Below are 18,470 nucleotides of genomic sequence, written 5' to 3'. Positions count from 1 at the left end.
TGAGCCCAAATTAAACAAAATAGTTCCTACTCTCTGGGCCCCTCTGATGATATAATGGGGCCCAGGGAAATGTTATTTTTAAGTAGACATTCTAGAAGCCGGTCATGCATTGCCTGCACATTATAATGTACCATGAAGCTGTCTGGGCCCCATTGTTAAACTGATGGGACCTGGGCCCCCTACAAGATGAACGATGATACCCCCTTATCAGTGGCCCTGTGTACCTGCACAGCATCCATGTTTGTCCCTCCCCTGCCCCTCTCATCAGCAATGGGGTCCCATTAGCTGAGTGAGGAAGTGAAACCAAAGAAAAAGAGAAACATTAGAATACCAGTCATTACCAGTGTGCGAAAGTGTATTTGCTTTGGAAGAATGAATCACCTCTAATGTTGGGTGTCCTACATGTGTGGATGTTTATGTAAAGTTATTTGATTAGTCTTGTACATTTTAGAATGGGATGACTTAAGAATGTGCCTTAACCTCTTCACGCCGGTCGCACACAAATGTGTGGCCTCCCAGCGTCTGGGCCTAGATGCCGAGCGGCCGCACATTTGTGTGCAATTAACAAAAAACATATGTGCTGAGAGCGCGCTCCCAGCACACATGTCCGGTACTTACGAAAAGGTCCCGGTCTGCTCTTTTGACCGGGACTTTTGCCGATCATGTGACCGCCGTGATGACACATCACGGCGGTCACGTGATCCCTAAACCCCGCCCCTCCTGGCTTCTGAAACTCTTAAGGGCCAGGAAGCGCCGGCGGGAGGAGGTTATGATTGTGCATAATTTTAAAGGGTGGCTTGACTGAAAAAAGGTTAAGAAACACTGATCTAGCCTGCAATTATATGACCAACTGCTGTAAAATATGTCAGTTTCCACAAAACAGGGTGCCTATATTAGTTTCTTCCGTACAGTTTTCTGTTTGTGGACTAGTCACGGAAGCAGTTTGCCTACTGACGTGGTGGCTGACCAGTTTATAGCAGGCAGTGCTGGCATCATAACATCAGAACTGCCTGGAGTGGGAGCTCCCAGCAGTATTGTGTCGGGATTTTTTCTTGCTCCTTTCTCTCTTGCTTTTTCATGTGACCAGAGGCAACTGACATACCAGTAAGTTACATGTATCAGAGTGTATCCCATTACCTGCAGGCAGCTGCTTCTGCTAAAAATCTTCCCTGCTGTGCCTGCTTCGTAGCCGCTGGATACTGCACGGAGCGGCTGTCTTCCAGGTGATGTGAGAGTTAATTGTAGCCTCTGTTACTGAGAAAAGTTGCTCACCCCATTCTGGTATCTCCACCATTCACAGAAATTAAATTACTACACTCCCTCGATGCACTGTTTTCTGTGAATGGAGGAGAAAAATTCCACTGCTTATTCACAAACTTAATGCATTGAGGGAGTGTGGTAATTCGAATTCTGTGAATGGCAGAGAGAGCAGGCAGAGAAGGAAGCACAACTTTTTTCTGTAAGCTGCAGTTAACTCACAGCTCTGGGAAGACAACCACTTATCCAGCAGGAATGAAGGTGCACGCAGGGTGGAATTTTAGCAGAAGCAGCCTTTATGTAATTGGATACAAACTATTACACATAATTAAAGTGTATGGTGCTATATAAAAAGAACAAAAAAAAACACCCCATAAACTTCAGCCTCAAAGTAGCATACACTGGGGGGTACACGCCTACACAGAATACAATCGCAGGGGGTCCTGCACATCCTGCTGCTGCAATGACGTCAACTAGTCCAGGTCCAATAGAAGGGTATCTGGAAATAAAACCAGCACTTCTACAATGAATTATTAAAAATATATTGTACCTTGGCAGTGATAACATAGAAAGGGATCAGGCAAACTAAATACTCAATGGGCCAAAGTGTAACGTTGTAGCACTTAACTAAAATACACTTTTTATCCAATTTTCACTTCCTGCCATATAATTTACACAGAGGTCTGTAGGTTGCGACAATCTGAATGAATACTCCAAGAAAATCAATGACAGAATAGGCCAATTCACACAACTATTATTGTGAATGGCACTTAAATGCACCTGCTTCACAGTGCACTGCAATATGCAGTAACGCACTAAGATGTGCTGTGCTAGCAGAAAATACAGCAGGTACGAGTTTTGTTCTGCTGTGGAGTATTAGGAAGCCCATTTAAATGAAAGGGCTGCCTTAATGTACTACTTGAATGCACCACAATGGACCTGACGGGTGTGACTGGGCACTATAGGTATACTCGGATCAATCCTGCCCGATTTGACAGCGATACTTGTTCAAGTATTGGGTCATATTCAGTGTTCCTACTTGTTGGAAAATCTTTGTGCTACAGGGATGATTCTTTGGTTTTGAGACAGTATTAAAAAAAAGGACCTTGTATAAAAATTCAAGATAAATTTATCTTGCATTCCCACCATTAAAAAACAACAAAGAATGCAATAAAGTAAAACATCATATGATTATATTCCTCACATCTTGACTTTCAGCATGCTCGTCTAGGCAAGGGGGACATCCCTGAGCATCACTGTGGGAGCTGCAGACCCCAAATCCCACAAAAATGGACTTCTACACACTGCTGAAGCATCTCCTGGTGAGATTTTGGATCCTGAGCTTTCTGCAGTATGAGGTCACTGGCACCTGCAGGAAGTGTCCATAAGCTGTGGAGTAAGGCAATTGTTTTCTACATTTATCTTCTGATATATTTTACCTTTTTATTCATTTTATATGGATGGCTGCAAGATCAGCAGACCATGCAAGGGTTCCTTTAACCATGCTCTTGCCATATCCATCCACTGAGCAAGTTGAATAAGAAGAATCAGAAGCAGGTGTAATATCGGACAGGCACTCATGTTTGTATATATCTGACTGTGGTCAACCATTCAACCACTAGAGGCAACACACACAGGTGTCAAACTGGCGGCCCTCGCTACAAGTCCCATGAGGCATTGCAAGATTGACAGTTACAAACATGACTCTCAAAGGTAGAGGCATGATGGGACTTGTTGTTTCACAACAGCTGGAGGGCCGCCAGTTTGACACCCCTGAGCAAGAGCATCACTAAATAGGCTGCCTGTCTGTCCCTATGAAAATCGCTACCTCTGCAGGCACACACAGCAAGATGTCGCTCTGTTCCTGGCTGAACCTCGAATGCTAGCTATGGGAGAAACATCTCCCTACCTTGGCTATAAAAAGAATGACAAGCAGGCAGCCTCTAAGGCTACGTTCACACTAGACTTGTTAGCAAGCGGCAGACAGGCGTTTGGGAAGCGTTTTTACCATTTTCCAAACGCCTGGGAAAATTCTGCACATTGCAGCACATGGTTCTGTTCAAATGGGAGCGTTAGCGTCGTGGCAAAACGGACGCCTCTGGTCGAGTCAGGAGGAGTTGAAGCCTCCTATTCCAGACCATGATGCCGCTCCATAAACGCCTGGCCAGCGTTTGCGGTGCGGTTGCGGAGCGTTAACACCATTCAAACTTCCTTATAGGCGTTTGTGGGGCGTTTTTAACGCTTGGCAAACGCCTAGCAACCGCTGCTAAAACACGCATGCGGCGTTTGCGGAGTGTTAAAAATGCTCAGCAAATGCCGTACCAAAGCTTGTCAAATGCTATAGGGGCTTTTAGCAAGAGTTGGAAAAACAGTCAAGTGTGAACGAGCCCTTAGTGGCCCTGGCAGTAGTGATTTTGACAAACTGTAGTAGGCTAGTGGCAAAGTCGCCAGTGCGTCATCAGTCTAAAGCCCCGTGTAAACAGGGTGTCCAGTTGCTCTGCATCCAATCTTAGTATTTTACGGCACCCAGGAGGCTCAGGTGCAACATCCAGCCCCACTGATTGCAACCTGTCAAATCTATGACAGGCTGAAATACGCTGTTCCTGGACAAAGGCAGAATGCTGTACATGTGTTTAGGGCCCCATGCATTCAGGGACAAATGCCCAGAACGTGGGTATTCAGCATTCTGGGCTATCGGCCCTGGATCCATATGGCCCTAAAACTGAATGCCACTTGGCACAGCATCCTGGCATAGACTTTGCAGCTGGGCCAATCCCCAGGAAAATATGGTTTTCAATGTCTAGTGACAAGGCGGCACTGTTCTAGTAGAGATATGGCCTCGTTCACATGGGGTGTATCAATGTGTATCCCGTATGAGAACTGTGTTTACCTGTACAGATGTTTTGTGCAATCCTGTGTAGGCAATCCCAGTGGTGTCTATTGAGATGCAGCAGCTGCATTTACACAGCTGCTGCTCCCAATCTGACATCCATGTGGGTGTGTGGCCCCAAACTCTTCCTGTCTGTGTCCACCTTCACACGCCTGGATGTCAAATTGAAAGAAGTGGCCGTGTGTGCAGCTGCTGCAACCCAATGGAACTGCCCATAAGGGTGTACAAATCCTCTATGTATCCCAATGTGAGTAAACACGGCCCTCACACGGGGCACACATTGATACCCCGTGTGTACAAGGCCTAAAGCTTCATTCAGATGGCTGAACAGGCGGCACCATTAACACGCAGCAAAACGCCACATCTGGACGCAGCAACACTCTGCATAGAAATGGCTGATGATCTGCAGTCAGGTTAGGTGCGTCCAGAAATGCCGGGCACAACCAGAGTCCCTAATCCCATGTCACCTCTCCTTCTCTGAGCGATCACATGCAAACTGCGGCGTACAGGGTTCAAATCTGGCGGCAACGGTTGGCGCACACAGTGTACATGGGGCTGGAGGTCTCCACTGAAGATTCTTGTGGCAGAGATGCTCATGGCCCACCTGAAGAGCCGTAAAGCAGGATGGTGGTGCTGCAATACTCAGTAAGTAAAGCCTGTGTTATGAGAGCCCCCTCCCTGTCCATACAGCATGACAGAAGGACAAACATTTCCTATAGACCCCCCCAGGACTGTACAGAGCTGGGTGCAGAGGAGCCCCTTACCTGGCCCTCTGGTTGTCTATGGCACTGCACAGCACTCCCTGCATGGGCTCCGCAATGGAGAAGCTCTGCCCGGCACAGGTCCGGCTGAAGGCGGCGGGGAGGATCCCATAAGTGAAGGAGTTCAGGCGGCCCCGGGGACCAGCACCGAGCGGGGTGATCGGGATGGCCGGCGTCCGTCTCTCAAACGCATCCTCCGCTTCTGCCAGCTGCTTGCCCGCTACGTACAGCTCGTCACCCTCCCGCAGGAACCCGGCTCTGCACCGGGCTGGCACGGGCTGGGGGGAGGCCCGGAGCGCTTTGCTGAGCTGAGCATGTAGCTGGCGCCCCGGAGTGCCGGGTACCGGCTCCTTCCCCTCACACTGCGGAGCAGTTCCACTCCTGCCGCCTGCACCTGCATCCCCGTCCGGAGCTCCGCCGATATCCTGCAGGGGTCGCCCGTCCAGAGAGATATTGGTGAGGAAGGAGAGGGCAGCCTGTCTCCTGCGAGGGTCCATGAGCTGCTGCCTCCTGACCTGCTCCAGGCTGGGGGCGGACTGCACGGGACACGACACCAGCATCGGGCCATTGCCGCCACTCTGACTGCTGGTGGCGGTGGTCATAGTGCCCGGGGAACGGGGGTGTCAGGACACGGCGTGTGACGGCTCCATGAGCACACGAGTGCGGCAGGACCAGCGGCGAGGCAGTGCTTGTTATTGCTGGAGTGGGGCGGGATCACTGATGACACGGGCCTTCCTCCCCTCCACTCCACACCACTCCGTCCCTGCAGTACTGGGCTCAACTTCCTCCGAATGCTGCTTCTCCCTCCTCACCTCATTCCTTCACTGACTGCATCGCTCCTAACTCCACTTCTCCCTCCTTACCTCATTCCTTCACTGCATCATTCCTGACTCCTTCACTTCTCCCTCCTCACCTCATTCCTTCACTGACTGCATCACTCCTAACTTCTCCTTCCTCACCTCATTCCTTCACAGACTGCATCACTCCTAACTTCTCCTTCCTCACCTCATTCCTTCACAGACTGCATCGCTCCTAACTTCTCCTTCCTCACCTCATTCCTTCACAGACTGCATCACTCCTAACTTCTCCTTCCTCACCTCATTCCTTCACAGACTGCATCGCTCCTAACTTCTCCCTCCTCACCTCATTCCTTCACTGCATCATTCCTGACTCCTCCACTTCTCCCTCCTCACCTCATTCCTTCACTGCATCACTCCTGACTCCTCCACTTCTCCCTCCTCACCTCATTCCTTCACTGACTGCATCACTCCTAACTTCTCCGTCCTCACCTCATTCCTTCACTGCATCATTCCTGACTCCTTCACTTCTCCCTCCTCACCTCATTCCTTCACTGCATCACTCCTGACTCCTCCACTTCTCCCTCCTCACCTCATTCCTTCACTGACTGCATCACTCCTAACTCCACTTCTCCCTCCTCACCTCATTCCTTCACTGACTGCATCACTCCTAACTTCTCCGTCCTCACCTCATTCCTTCACTGCATCATTCCTGACTCCTTCACTTCTCCCTCCTCACCTCATTCCTTCACTGACTGCATCACTCCTAGCTCCACTTCTCCCTCCTTACCTCATTCCTTCACTGCATCATTCCTGACTCCTTCACTTCTCCCTCCTCACCTCATTCCTTCACTGACTGCATCACTCCTAACTTCTCCTTCCTCACCTCATTCCTTCACAGACTGCATCACTCCTAACTTCTCCTTCCTCACCTCATTCCTTCACAGACTGCATCACTCCTAACTTCTCCTTCCTCACCTCATTCCTTCACTGACTGCATCACTCCTAACTTCTCCTTCCTCACCTCATTCCTTCACAGACTGCATCACTCCTAACTTCTCCTTCCTCACCTCATTCCTTCACAGACTGCATCACTCCTAACTTCTCCTTCCTCACCTCATTCCTTCACAGACTGCATCGCTCCTAACTTCTCCCTCCTCACCTCATTCCTTCACTGCATCATTCCTGACTCCTCCACTTCTCCCTCCTCACCTCATTCCTTCACTGCATCACTCCTGACTCCTCCACTTCTCCCTCCTCACCTCATTCCTTCACTGACTGCATCACTCCTAACTTCTCCGTCCTCACCTCATTCCTTCACTGCATCATTCCTGACTCCTTCACTTCTCCCTCCTCACCTCATTCCTTCACTGCATCACTCCTGACTCCTCCACTTCTCCCTCCTCACCTCATTCCTTCACTGACTGCATCACTCCTAACTCCACTTCTCCCTCCTCACCTCATTCCTTCACTGACTGCATCACTCCTAACTTCTCCGTCCTCACCTCATTCCTTCACTGCATCATTCCTGACTCCTTCACTTCTCCCTCCTCACCTCATTCCTTCACTGACTGCATCACTCCTAACTCCACTTCTCCCTCCTCACCTCATTCCTTCACTGACTGCATCACTCCTAACTTCTCCGTCCTCACCTCATTCCTTCACTGCATCATTCCTGACTCCTTCACTTCTCCCTCCTCACCTCATTCCTTCACTGCCACACTGACTGCATCACTCCTGACTCTTCCACTTCTCCCTCCTCACCTCATTCCTTCACTGCCACACTGACTGCATCACTCCTGAGTCCTCCACTTCTCCCTCCTCACCTCATTCCTTCACTGCCACACTGTCTGTTTCACTCCTAACTCCTTCACTTCTCACCTCATTCCTTCACTGTCACACAGTCTGTTTCACTCCTAACTCCCTCACTTCTCCCTCCTCAGCACATTCTTTCACTGCCACACTGACTGCATAACTCCTACCTCCTCCACTTCTCACCTCATTCCTCCACTGCCACACTGACTACATCACTCCTAACTCCTCCACTTCTCCATCCTCACATCATTCCTTCACTTCTCCACTACATCACTTCTCCTTCGTCACCTCAATCCTTAATTTCTTCACTGACTCCTTCACTTCTCATCCAACGCCTTCACTTCTTTCTCATCGAACTCTTTTACTTCTCCCTTACCCGACTCCTTCTCTTCTACACTGGCTCCTTCACTTCTCATCTGACTTATTTTACTTTTCACCCAACTCCCTCACTTCTCCCTCCTCACCTCAATGCTTCACTTATACACTGACTCATTAACTTTTCCCTCAACTCCTTCACTTCTCCCTCCTCACCTCACTCCATCACTTCTCACCCAACTCCTACACTGACTTCTTCACTTCTCTTCCAATTACTTCACTTCTCACCTGACTCCTTCACTTCTCCCACCTGACCCGACTCCTTCACTTCTCCCTTCTCACCGACTCCTTCACTTCTCCCTTCTCACCGACTCCTTCACTTCTCCCTCCTCACCCGACTCCTTCACTTCTCCCTCCTCACCCGACTCCTTCACTTCTCCCTCCTCACCCGACTCCTTCACTTCTCCCTCCTCACCCGACTCCTTCACTTCTCCCTCCTCACCCGACTCCTTCACTTCTCCCTCCTCACCCGATTCCTTCACTTCTCCCTCCTCACCCGACTCCTTCACTTCTCCCTCCTCACCCGTCTCCTTCACTTCTCCCTCCTCACCCGTCTCCTTCACTTCTCCCTCCTCACCCGTCTCCTTCACTTCTCCCTCCTCACCCGTCTCCTTCACTTCTCCCTCCTCACCCGTCTCCTTCACTTCTCCCTCCTCACCCGTCTCCTTCACTTCTCCCTCCTCACCCGTCTCCTTCACTTCTCCCTCCTCACCCGTCTCCTTCACTTCTCCCACCTGACCCAACTCCTTCACTTCTCCCTTCTCACTCGACTCTTTCACTTCTCACTCGATTCCTTCACTTCTCCCTCCTCACCCGACTCCTTCACTCCTCCCTTCTCACTCGACTCCTTCACTTCTCACTCGATTCCTTCACTTCTCCCTCCTCACCCGACTCCTTCACTCCTCCTTCCTCACCCGACTCCTTCACTTCTCCCTCCTCACCCGACTCCTTCACTTCTCCCTCCTCACCCGACTCCTTCACTTCTCCCTCCTCACCCGACTCCTTCACTTCTCCCTCCTCACCCGACTCCTTCACTTCTCCCTCCTCACCCGACTCCTTCACTTCTCCCTCCTCACCCGACTCCTTCACTTCTCCCTCCTCACCCGACTCCTTCACTTCCCCCTCCTCACCCGACTCCTTCACTTCCCCCTCCTCACCCGACTCCTTCACTTCCCCCTCCTCACCCGAGACCTTCACTTCCCCCTCCTCACCCAACTCCTTAACTTCCCCCTTGTGACGATCGCGGCATCAGACCCCAGCCCTTCTCACTAAACTCGTGACCGAAGGACTAGCTAGTCTAAAACCACGCTGTGACGTGCGTAACAATGCCACGCCCAGCTGCACCCTGCACAAAGATTTTCCAGCTAATGGACCACAACCTGTGTGCCGGCAGCCTGGGAGCGATTGTTACTGGGTCAGGTTAATTACGCAATTAACCATTCACACTGCCACCACCTCCTTTTTGTACAGAGCAAGAGGAAACTTGGCAATTTCAGCAATAACACTATGAAGGATAATCGTCTGTATACCACTGTCACTGCAGGCAGGTTATACAGAGGGTTAAACACACACACAGTAGCTTCAGAGGCAGGAATTCGTAGTTTGCATTAAAGAGCGTTAGAAACAGTTCAATACTTTCAGAAAGTAAGATTTATTACTAAAAGGTCAAAAGGGTGCAATACAAAATTAACAAAAGATGTAGCCAATATATACAGAAAACAATAGCACAGCAAAGAGATAACAGGAGTTTAGAGGGTTAAAGTACTTGCCAAATGTCCTGGTTTAAGCAGATCAGGTTTCATGAGCCAAAAGGATGCCTTATCTCCCAACCTTAGTTCCGATGTTAAAAAGAGAATTCTTTCACTTCAACTCAGCTTAGCTCTTTCTAGGAGCTCCACAGGGTGTCTCCCTGAAACGGAGAACCAATCGCCTCATTTGGGGAGGGAGTTGTAGGTGGAGACCTCAGGCTATGACCAAAGCCTGCCCAAATTATATTATGATTCATAACTTATTCTCGGTGCATTTAGCAGCCTTGCCACTAGTAGATTAATATGCAGACGCATCTGCGGAATGGTTAGATATGAAATATGACATATCTACTTGAATGATTCAGGAGATATAATTTTCTGCTCCCCTGTACATGCCAGCTAGGGGGTGTAATATACCAGGTGATTTGTATCAATGTTAGCCATCCGAATCTGTGCTCCATGTTTGTGTAAGTCTTTCATAATCCAAGATATGTAATCATAGGGGAAAATGGATGTTGAATGTGGTGTCTGGTTTATGACTTATCTGGAATGTCTTTGAACTCAATAAAGGACTTGGTTTATGGTTTTACGATATCCCAGATTGCACAGCTAACAGACAGCTAGGCCCCAGCTTGGTTGTGGGATTTATAGCCATGATGCCCTCCCATGGAGTTTGCTGCCTGTGATCTGCATCAAACAGATCATATGTCACTCAACAGAGAGGGAGGGGGCATGAGGAAACCTGATTTGGGAGTAGAGATGATAGAAGATGGAAGACCCTTAACAAGATGGAGGACCGCGTCCATCTCTGTATGCATGATCGCTACACCCCTCCTCACCCGACTCCTTCATTTCCCCCTCCTCACCCGACTCCTTCACTTCTCCTTTCTCGCCTGACTCCTTCACTTCTCCCTCCTCACCCGACTCCTTCACTTCTCCCTTCTCGCCCGACTCCTTCACTTCTCCCTCCTCGCCCGACTCCTTCATTTCTCCCTCCTCGCCCGACTCCTTCACTTCTCCCTCCTCGCCTGACTCCTTCACTTCTCCCTCCTCGCCCGACTCCTTCACTTCTCCCTCCTCGCCCGACTCCTTCACTTCTCCCTCCTCGCCCGACTCCTTCACTTCTCCCTCCTCGCCCGACTCCTTCACTTCTCCCTCCTCGCCCGACTCCTTCACCTCTCCCTCCTCGCCCGACTCCTTCACTTCTCCCTCCTCAGCCGACTCCTTCACTTCTTTCTTCATCCAAATCTTTTACTCCCCTCTCATCTGACTTGTTCTGTTTCAAATCCTGCTTTGTGAATTGACATACCTTAGACCCAGTCTGTATAGACAGTATGGTAACCTGCTGATTTGGCAGCATTCACAGGCAACTTTCCTCCTCAATAAGACACAAAAGTTGAAATCAACACAACTTTCCTCCAGATAATTGCAGCACAGATGATTGATATGCACCTGGTTTGCAGCTTGCATCAAGTCTCAGTTGCAGTAATGTGGAATCAAAGTTTTTTGGGCTCTCGCTAGGACTCTCCACCTGAAGCGACATTAGTGTTTTGTTGTTGCCATGTGTAGTTCCATTGATAAAAGGAACAGTCTGAGATTACAGTCAGTTCACTGTGAGCAACTCTGTAGTATCTACTGAAATAGATGGTGATTTAGGGTCCATGCACACTGGACTTAAAAAAAACACTAGTTCCCTTGGCAGAAAAACACATGTACAGGAGCTTTTAGGAGAGTTTAGAAGCATTACGCGTTTTGTTTTTTTTTTCCTTCCAGAAAATGCTCTCAAAATCGCAAAACAGAAGGGTTTTTTTCCTGCCACAAAATGCTGAGCTTAGAATATGCCTCTAAATGTCCTAATGTTCATGGACAGTTGGAAGAGTTGCTAGTTACACAGTCCATGAACTGATGAACATCAGTATTGTTGCACAGGATCTCAGCATTAGTTGATTTTTGGACATCTATTGAAAGATCAGTCTTTTTGCCGTCAGTAGAAGTTTGAGATGTTTCACTGACTCTACTGTAAGACAATTCTTTGAAGTAGACTTTATTGCATACAGGAAGTCAATTTGGGTTTTTTTCTTCTTTTGAGATCCTGTAGTACAAGGATTGAGAGATGAAGGGGATGTCTTGAGTTCTCCCAACAATCATTTTACAAATGCATGATTCTGCTTCTTACTGGAGTGAGGTGCATCCATAACAACCCAACTTAGTTTGGTTCTTTGGGCATAAGGATCATTATGATCATCACCTGTGCCCTGTCCTTGTACCTTGTTGACTTCGGATGTCTCTTCCCCAGTAAAAGCATGAATTTGGCATTATCTTCTAATGGTGGTATGTAGACTTTCTGAAAACTTTAAAGTCATACATGTAATGTGCATCTTCTGGGGCAGGGATTTTCTCTCTGTCATTAAGTCTTTGATTGCATTTGATAAGTATAGGAAGATGAATTCCTTCAGTTTTTTTCATACCTGATATAATTAATTTCCCAGCAGGGGCAATTCTTTCTGTTTTTACTGTACCGCCACATGTGTAGAGTATAGTGCAGTATTTCTTCCCTTCCGTTAAACATGTGTGTGATACTTGTGCGCACAGATATGGACAATGACAACCATAATTTGGATCATACTCTGCAAATGTCATTCTCACTCCAAGTCAGTCCCCCTCCCTTTTTTTTGAATGGCATGTGGTGTGTGTGTATGTTGGGGTCACAAGGCATTGGGCACAGCTGGATACGCATCATGTTTGTAAACCCAATTAGCTGGTTCCATGATGTCTGACAGACCCTTGCCTTAGCCGGGTCTTAAAGCTATAAACCAGTCAGTCACTGGACATGAAAGCATTCCAGGGTGGCAGTAAAACATACATCCCACTTGAAACCACTTTTTCATACAATTTCATAAATCCCGGCAGGAACAAGGTACAATAAAATGAAGCATATATTCAGAGAGGTCAGTTTAATACGAGTCACCTGACACTTTACACCCCTAGATAACGTCTACCAGAGAGCAGAAAGCGATATCTCTTTAACCGTCACAGCCAGATATGTCATATTTGATGTCTGGACGTTCAGAATATGGTTCTGCATATTATCCTGCCAGTGGCTAGGCTGCTGCATGCACCTATGGAAGGTTATTGACCATGGTATAAACACGGGAGGGATTTGGTTATAGCCAGGGTCCCCGCCTAAACACCCCTCCCCATATGAGGTGATTGGTTCTCTGCTTTAAGGAGACACCCTGCTGGGTTCCTAGAAAACAGGCTGTCATGCCTGGAGAGAGAGATGAAGAGATTCTCCCTTTTAACATCAGGAACCAACTTCGGGAGAAAATGTACCCTTTTGTTCAGGACACTTGAACTCTGCTTAAACCAGGACTTCTGCAAGTATTCTACCTTCTTAAACTTCTTTCTTTTATCTCTCTGTTGTGTTATTGCTCTTTCTATTTATATATATATTGGTTACATCTTTTCTGTAAATATTTTTATTGCACCATTTTGACCTTTTTAGTAATAAATCCTATTTTCTGAAAAGCGTTGAACTGCTTCTAAAGCTCTTTAATGCAAACTAAGAATCCCTGTCTCTGAAGAGTGCTACTGTGAGTTTTAAAACCTCTGGATACATCTGTCTGTGGTGACAGTGTGTATACAGACGCTTATTCAAACATCATAGTGTTACTGCTAAGATTTGTGCGTTTCCTCCTTCTCTGTAAAAAGGTGGTGGTTGCAGTGTGAAGGGTTAATTGCGTAATTAACCTGACCCAGTAACAATCGCTCTCAGGCTGTTGGCACCTAGATTGGGGTCCAGTGAGCTGGAAAATCTTTGTGCAGGGTGCAGCTGAGAGTGGCATTGTTATGCAAGTGGCAGCGCGGTTTTAGATTGGTTAGTCCTTCGGTCACAAGTTGGTGAGAAGGACTGGGGTCTGACGCCACGCCTGTCACAATGTGAAATAACTCCTAAAGTGGCAAATTAATGCTTTGGTCATATAAAACACAGTACTTTCACTGGTTGTCCTGAGGAAACACTTTTTCACTAGACATTCTAGCTGTTTTTTGACAGAAGTCCTTTGTGACATAGCGAACTATATTCAGATGTAATAATTGGAGGTGGCTACTCATAGATCTCCCTGTCATGACCTGATGCTGGTGTAAGGTCTTCGGTGGATTTAGAGTCTCATTTAACAGGGCCTCTGTGTCAGGCTGATACGTGTCTGTTGCTATTGTAGTCTGATCAGTTAACTGTAGCCTTGCAGTCTTTGTCAAAGTGTTTTGTGGATGCAACAACTGAAGCAAATGTCATGGTTCCTTAGACACTCCTTGCATTCTTTAAAAAGCTTTCCATTGAATGCACAACACTTTCTGAGAGGATGTAATTTGCCTTGATTGAGATAGTAGAAGTTTCGGTCTTTTTTGCTAATCTTGCCATTGCTACTGGTTTGTCTGAGGGACTTTAGTCCCTTGGATGAAACATATCAGATGGTAGCATATTGACACTGCCACGTTGACCAGCAATATCCAATAACTGCTTAAATAGCAGGTGATAGACACTGAACAGCCACTTTGCAGCTCCTTGCAAGGGATTTAGTTTATGTGTGCATCAAGATGACAGGAGAAGCAGGATATTTTTGCATCAGAGAAATCAGTGATCGGACAGTGAAGAGGGAAGTGGTGATCTTATGAGCATTAATTGAAGCACAAGGAAATGTGAGTGATCTGTTTTTACGTTGAATTACAATATATATTTTTAAACGACAAAACACTACTTCAAGTGCTTCTATCTTTTCTGGCTTAAAGCTAGACACAGAAGGGGTTTGCTATGAAAAATAAAAACAAAGCCTTTCAGACCTTGTTAAGTTAAAGGTCAATGAATTCCAGTGAATTATTTAGGAAGAGCACTGCTGCTAGAAAAACAAGTGTGTAGAGAATTTGCAGCAGTGGTTTTTTTTTTTTTTTTTTTGAAAGGAAAGGACAGGACAGATTGGAGTATCTTTTGCAAAAAATACCTTTTTATAGAAGGATATTTAATTCAGTTATTGATGCAATATATTAAGTATCAAGAGGAAGAGGTCCCTGGATTAAATTCATTTTTTTCCTCAACATTCTACAAACAATACCCCATAATGACAACGTGAAAGAAGTTTGTTTTGAAATCTTTTCAATTTATTAAAAATAAAAAACAAAAAAACCACATGTACATAAGTATTCACAGCCTTTGCCATGACACTCATAATTGAGCTGTGGTGCATCCTCTTCCCACTGTTCATCCTTGAGATGTTGCCACAACTTGACTGGAGTCCACCTGTGGGAAATTTTGTTGATTGGACATGATTAGGCAAAGCATAAACCTGTCTATATGTCCCACAGTTAAGAGTGCATGTCAGAGCACAAACCAAGCCATGAAGTCCAAGGAATTGTCCGTAGACCTCCAAGACAGGATTGTGTCAAGGCACAGATCTGGGGAAGGGTACAGAAAAATTTCTGCAGCATTGAAGGTCCCAATGAGCACAGTGGCCTCCATAATCCATAAATGGAAGAAGTTTGGAACCACCAGGAATCTTCCTAGAGAGGGCCGTCTGGCCAAAATGAGCGATCGAGGGAGAAGAGCCTTACCCAAGGAGGTAACCAAGCACCCGATAGTCACTCTGAAAGAGCTCCAGTGTTTCTCTGTGGAGAGAGGAGAACCTTCCAAAAGAACAATCACCTCTGCAGCACTCCAACAATCAGGCCTGTATGGTAGATTGTCAAGACGGAAGCCACTCCTCAGTAACAGGCAAATGGGAGCCTGCCTGGAGTTTGCCAAAAGGCACTTGAAGGACTCTCAGACCATGAGAAACAAAACTCTCCAGTCTGATGAAGCAAAGATTGAACTCTTTGTCCTGAATGCCAAGTATCATGTCTTGAGGAAACCAGGTACCGCTCACCACCTGGCCAATACCATCTCTACAGTGAAGCAAGGTGGTGGCAGCATCATGCTGTAGGGATGTTTTTCTTTTTTTTTTTTCTTTTTCTTTTTTTTCATTATATCTTTTATTAGATTTTTTTCTCCTTTAAAAAAAAAAAACCAAAGAGCAATAAATACACATAAATCTGAAAACAGAGAGAAACCAAAACAATAACAAGCTTCTTCCCAATTACCTCATATCATATTTTTCCCTACCCCCCACTCATCCCTCCCCTCTCCCCCCCTAGCTCCCCAAAGCTACACCACTTCCCATCCTTATCATTATCAGTCTATATCTGTATTTTCTTCCTCCTATCCCTTTTTCTCCATGGACAATCCTTAAAAACTCTCCCCGGTACTCATTTTCTTATGTTCCATGTAGTTCAAGATATCTTTTAGTTGTTTTATAAGCCAACCACTTACTCCATGTTTTCCTAATTGTTTCCATTTTATCCTCTTTGATATGACACAACTCCTCCATCCTATAAATGCTTTCTACTCTATTTACCCAGTCATTCATACTTGGATTGGGGGCAAGCCAAGATTTTGGAATCAGGCCCTTAGCCGCACTACCTAGATGGTATAGTACCCTATTCTTGTGTAGATTTATCAAAGTTTCAAATTTATAAAATAAACAGATCCACGGATCTCTCTGTATAATTATTGCACATATTTCCTGAATATATTGTAATACTTAATTCCAGTATTCTTGTATCTTCCGGCAGTCCCACTATATATGTGCCATTGTGCCCTTTCCCCCACAACCTCTCCAACATAAAGGTGAAACCTCTACTTGTTGTTTGTGCTTTACTCGGTGTGATATACCATGTAGCCAAACATTTATAATTAATTTCACCATGTTCATGTTTGTTACCTCGTGTACCAATTTAAATAAATTGTTCTGTGTGGATATTTTTCAGCGGCAGGAACTGGGAGACTAGTCAGGATTGAAGGAAAGATGAATGCAGCAATATACAGAGACATCCTTGCTGAAAACCTGTTCCGGAGCGCTCTGGACCTTAGACTGGGGCGGCAGTTCATCTTTCAACAGGACATTGACCCTAAGCACACAGCCCACATAACAAAGGAGTGGCTACGGGCCAACTCTGTGAATGTCCTGGAGTGGCCCAGCCAGAGCCCAGACTTGAACCCAATTGAACATCTCTGGAGAGATCTGAAAATGGCTGTGTACCGACGTTCCCCATCCAACATGATGGAGTTTGAGAAGTACTGCAAAGAAGAATGGGAGAAATTGCCCAAAAATAGGTGTGCCGAGCTTGTAGCATCATACTCAAAACAACTTGAGGCTGTAATTGGTGCTAAAGGTGCTTCAACAAAGTATTGAGCAAAGTATTGAGCAAAGGCTGTGAATACTTATGTACATGTGTTTTTTTTTTTTTGTTTTTTATTTTTAATAAATTGCAAAGATTTCAAAGCGAACGTCTTTCTCATTGTCATTATGGGGTATTGTTTGTAGAATATTGAGGGGAAAAAATGAATTTAATCCATTTTGGAATAAGGCTGTAACATAACAAAATGTGGCAAAAGTTAAATGCTGTGAATACTTTCTGAATGCACTGTATGTGACAGGTTGTTAGAGTATTAGACACTTGCTATTTTGTTGAGAAGAAAAAAATCAATGTTGGAGGATTTTAACATTTTTAAAACTATTTGTGCTGTTTTGAAAAGCATATACTGTATTTTTCTTTCCATAAGAAGCACTTTTTTTCACCAAGAAATGGGGGAAAATCTCTGTGTGTCTTATGAAGCGAATATGGAGCGGCCAGCCCAGTATTCCCACCGCCGCCGTGTTAGAATACCAGGACGGCCGCTCGGTTCTTCGGTGCAGCAGAACCTGCAGCAGACTTCCAGTGGTCCTACCTGTTCCTCGGTCCAGCAGTGTCCTCACCGTCTTCTCTCCCCGGCGCCGGCATCTTTAGTGTGGTCACCCAGCTGTGACAGCTTGCGGCTTCACAGCCGGGTGCCCACTGCGCATGCCCTGTAGTCTTCTGGGACCTGTCACATGTTCCAGAAGACTACGGGGGGAGGGAACCTGTCAAATTTCCTCCCCCATCCTCTGGAACTCACTACCCCAATCCATCAGACTGTCACCTTCCCTCCTCACCTTCAGGCGCTCCCTGAAAACCCACCTCTTCAGGGAAGCCTACCCCACCCTCACCTAACAGCCGCTGCCCTTCCCTCCTCCTACCACTCCATCCCCCACAGCCATTTCCTCCTGTACCTCTACCCCCTCCCTCCTAGATTGTAAGCTCAAAAGAGTAGGGCCCTCTTACCCCTTGTGTGCTGTTTGATGTTACTGTACTGTTTCATGTATTGTCCCCCCCTATTGTACAGCGCTGAGCAAACCCTTTGGCGCTATATAAACTCGATAAATAAATAAATAAATAAATAAATTTGGGTACCTGCTCCCCAAAGGTCCGCAGTCTCTGGTCATCTCCCGTACTATGTCCGCAGTCTCTGGTCATCTCCCGTACTATGTCCGCAGTCTCTGGTCATCACCCGTACTATGTCCGCAGTCTCTGGTCATCACCCGTACTATGTCCGCAGTCTCTGGTCATCTCCTGTACTATGTCCGCAGTCTCTGGTCATCTCCAGTACTATGTCCACAGTCTCTGGTCATCTCCCGTACTATGTCCACAGTCTCTGGTCATCTCCTGTACTATGTCCGCAGTCTCTGGTCATCTCCTGTACTGTGTCCGCAGTCTCTGGTCATCTCCTGTACTGTGTCCGCAGTCTCTGGTCATCTCCTGTACTGTGTCCGCAGTCTCTGGTCATCTCCCGTACTATGTCCGCAGTCTCTGGTCATCTCCCGTACTATGTCCGCAGTCTCTGGTCATCTCCCGTACTATGTCTGCAGTCTCTGGTCATCTC

At 46.7% G+C, this 18,470-nt stretch overlaps 1 protein-coding gene and 1 long non-coding RNA gene across 3 annotated transcripts in view; one reads left to right on the top strand and one right to left on the bottom strand.

The window, feature by feature from the left end:
- The window catches only part of LOC149473460 (CDK5 and ABL1 enzyme substrate 1-like), an 88,243-nt gene extending 82,476 nt beyond the window's left edge, over positions 1-5,767 (bottom strand). The window contains exon 1 of the mRNA XM_089678448.1: positions 4,912-5,767. Within this exon, the coding sequence (XP_089534574.1) occupies positions 4,912-5,510 (599 nt within the window). The 5' untranslated portion in view covers positions 5,511-5,767. The remainder of the gene's footprint in view (positions 1-4,911) is intronic.
- On the top strand, positions 4,757-17,014 carry LOC149473459 (uncharacterized). Of its 2 annotated transcripts, none has more exons than XR_016312883.1 (2): positions 4,757-4,792; positions 16,499-17,014. It is a non-coding gene; the product is annotated as an uncharacterized LOC149473459 (long non-coding RNA). The 2 variants fall into 2 exon arrangements; XR_016312882.1 differs by lacking the exon at positions 4,757-4,792 and adding an exon at positions 4,880-5,364.
- Positions 17,015-18,470: the final 1,456 nt, after the last annotated feature.

The sequence above is a fragment of the Staurois parvus genome, unplaced genomic scaffold, assembly GCF_062004578.1.
Source record: "Staurois parvus isolate SC_StPar_1 unplaced genomic scaffold, SC_StPar_1.0 ptg000015l, whole genome shotgun sequence".
NCBI classification, from domain to species: domain Eukaryota; kingdom Metazoa; phylum Chordata; class Amphibia; order Anura; family Ranidae; genus Staurois; species Staurois parvus.
Note: the sequence above shows the minus strand (reverse complement) of the source record. Positions and strands in the feature narration are given on the sequence as shown.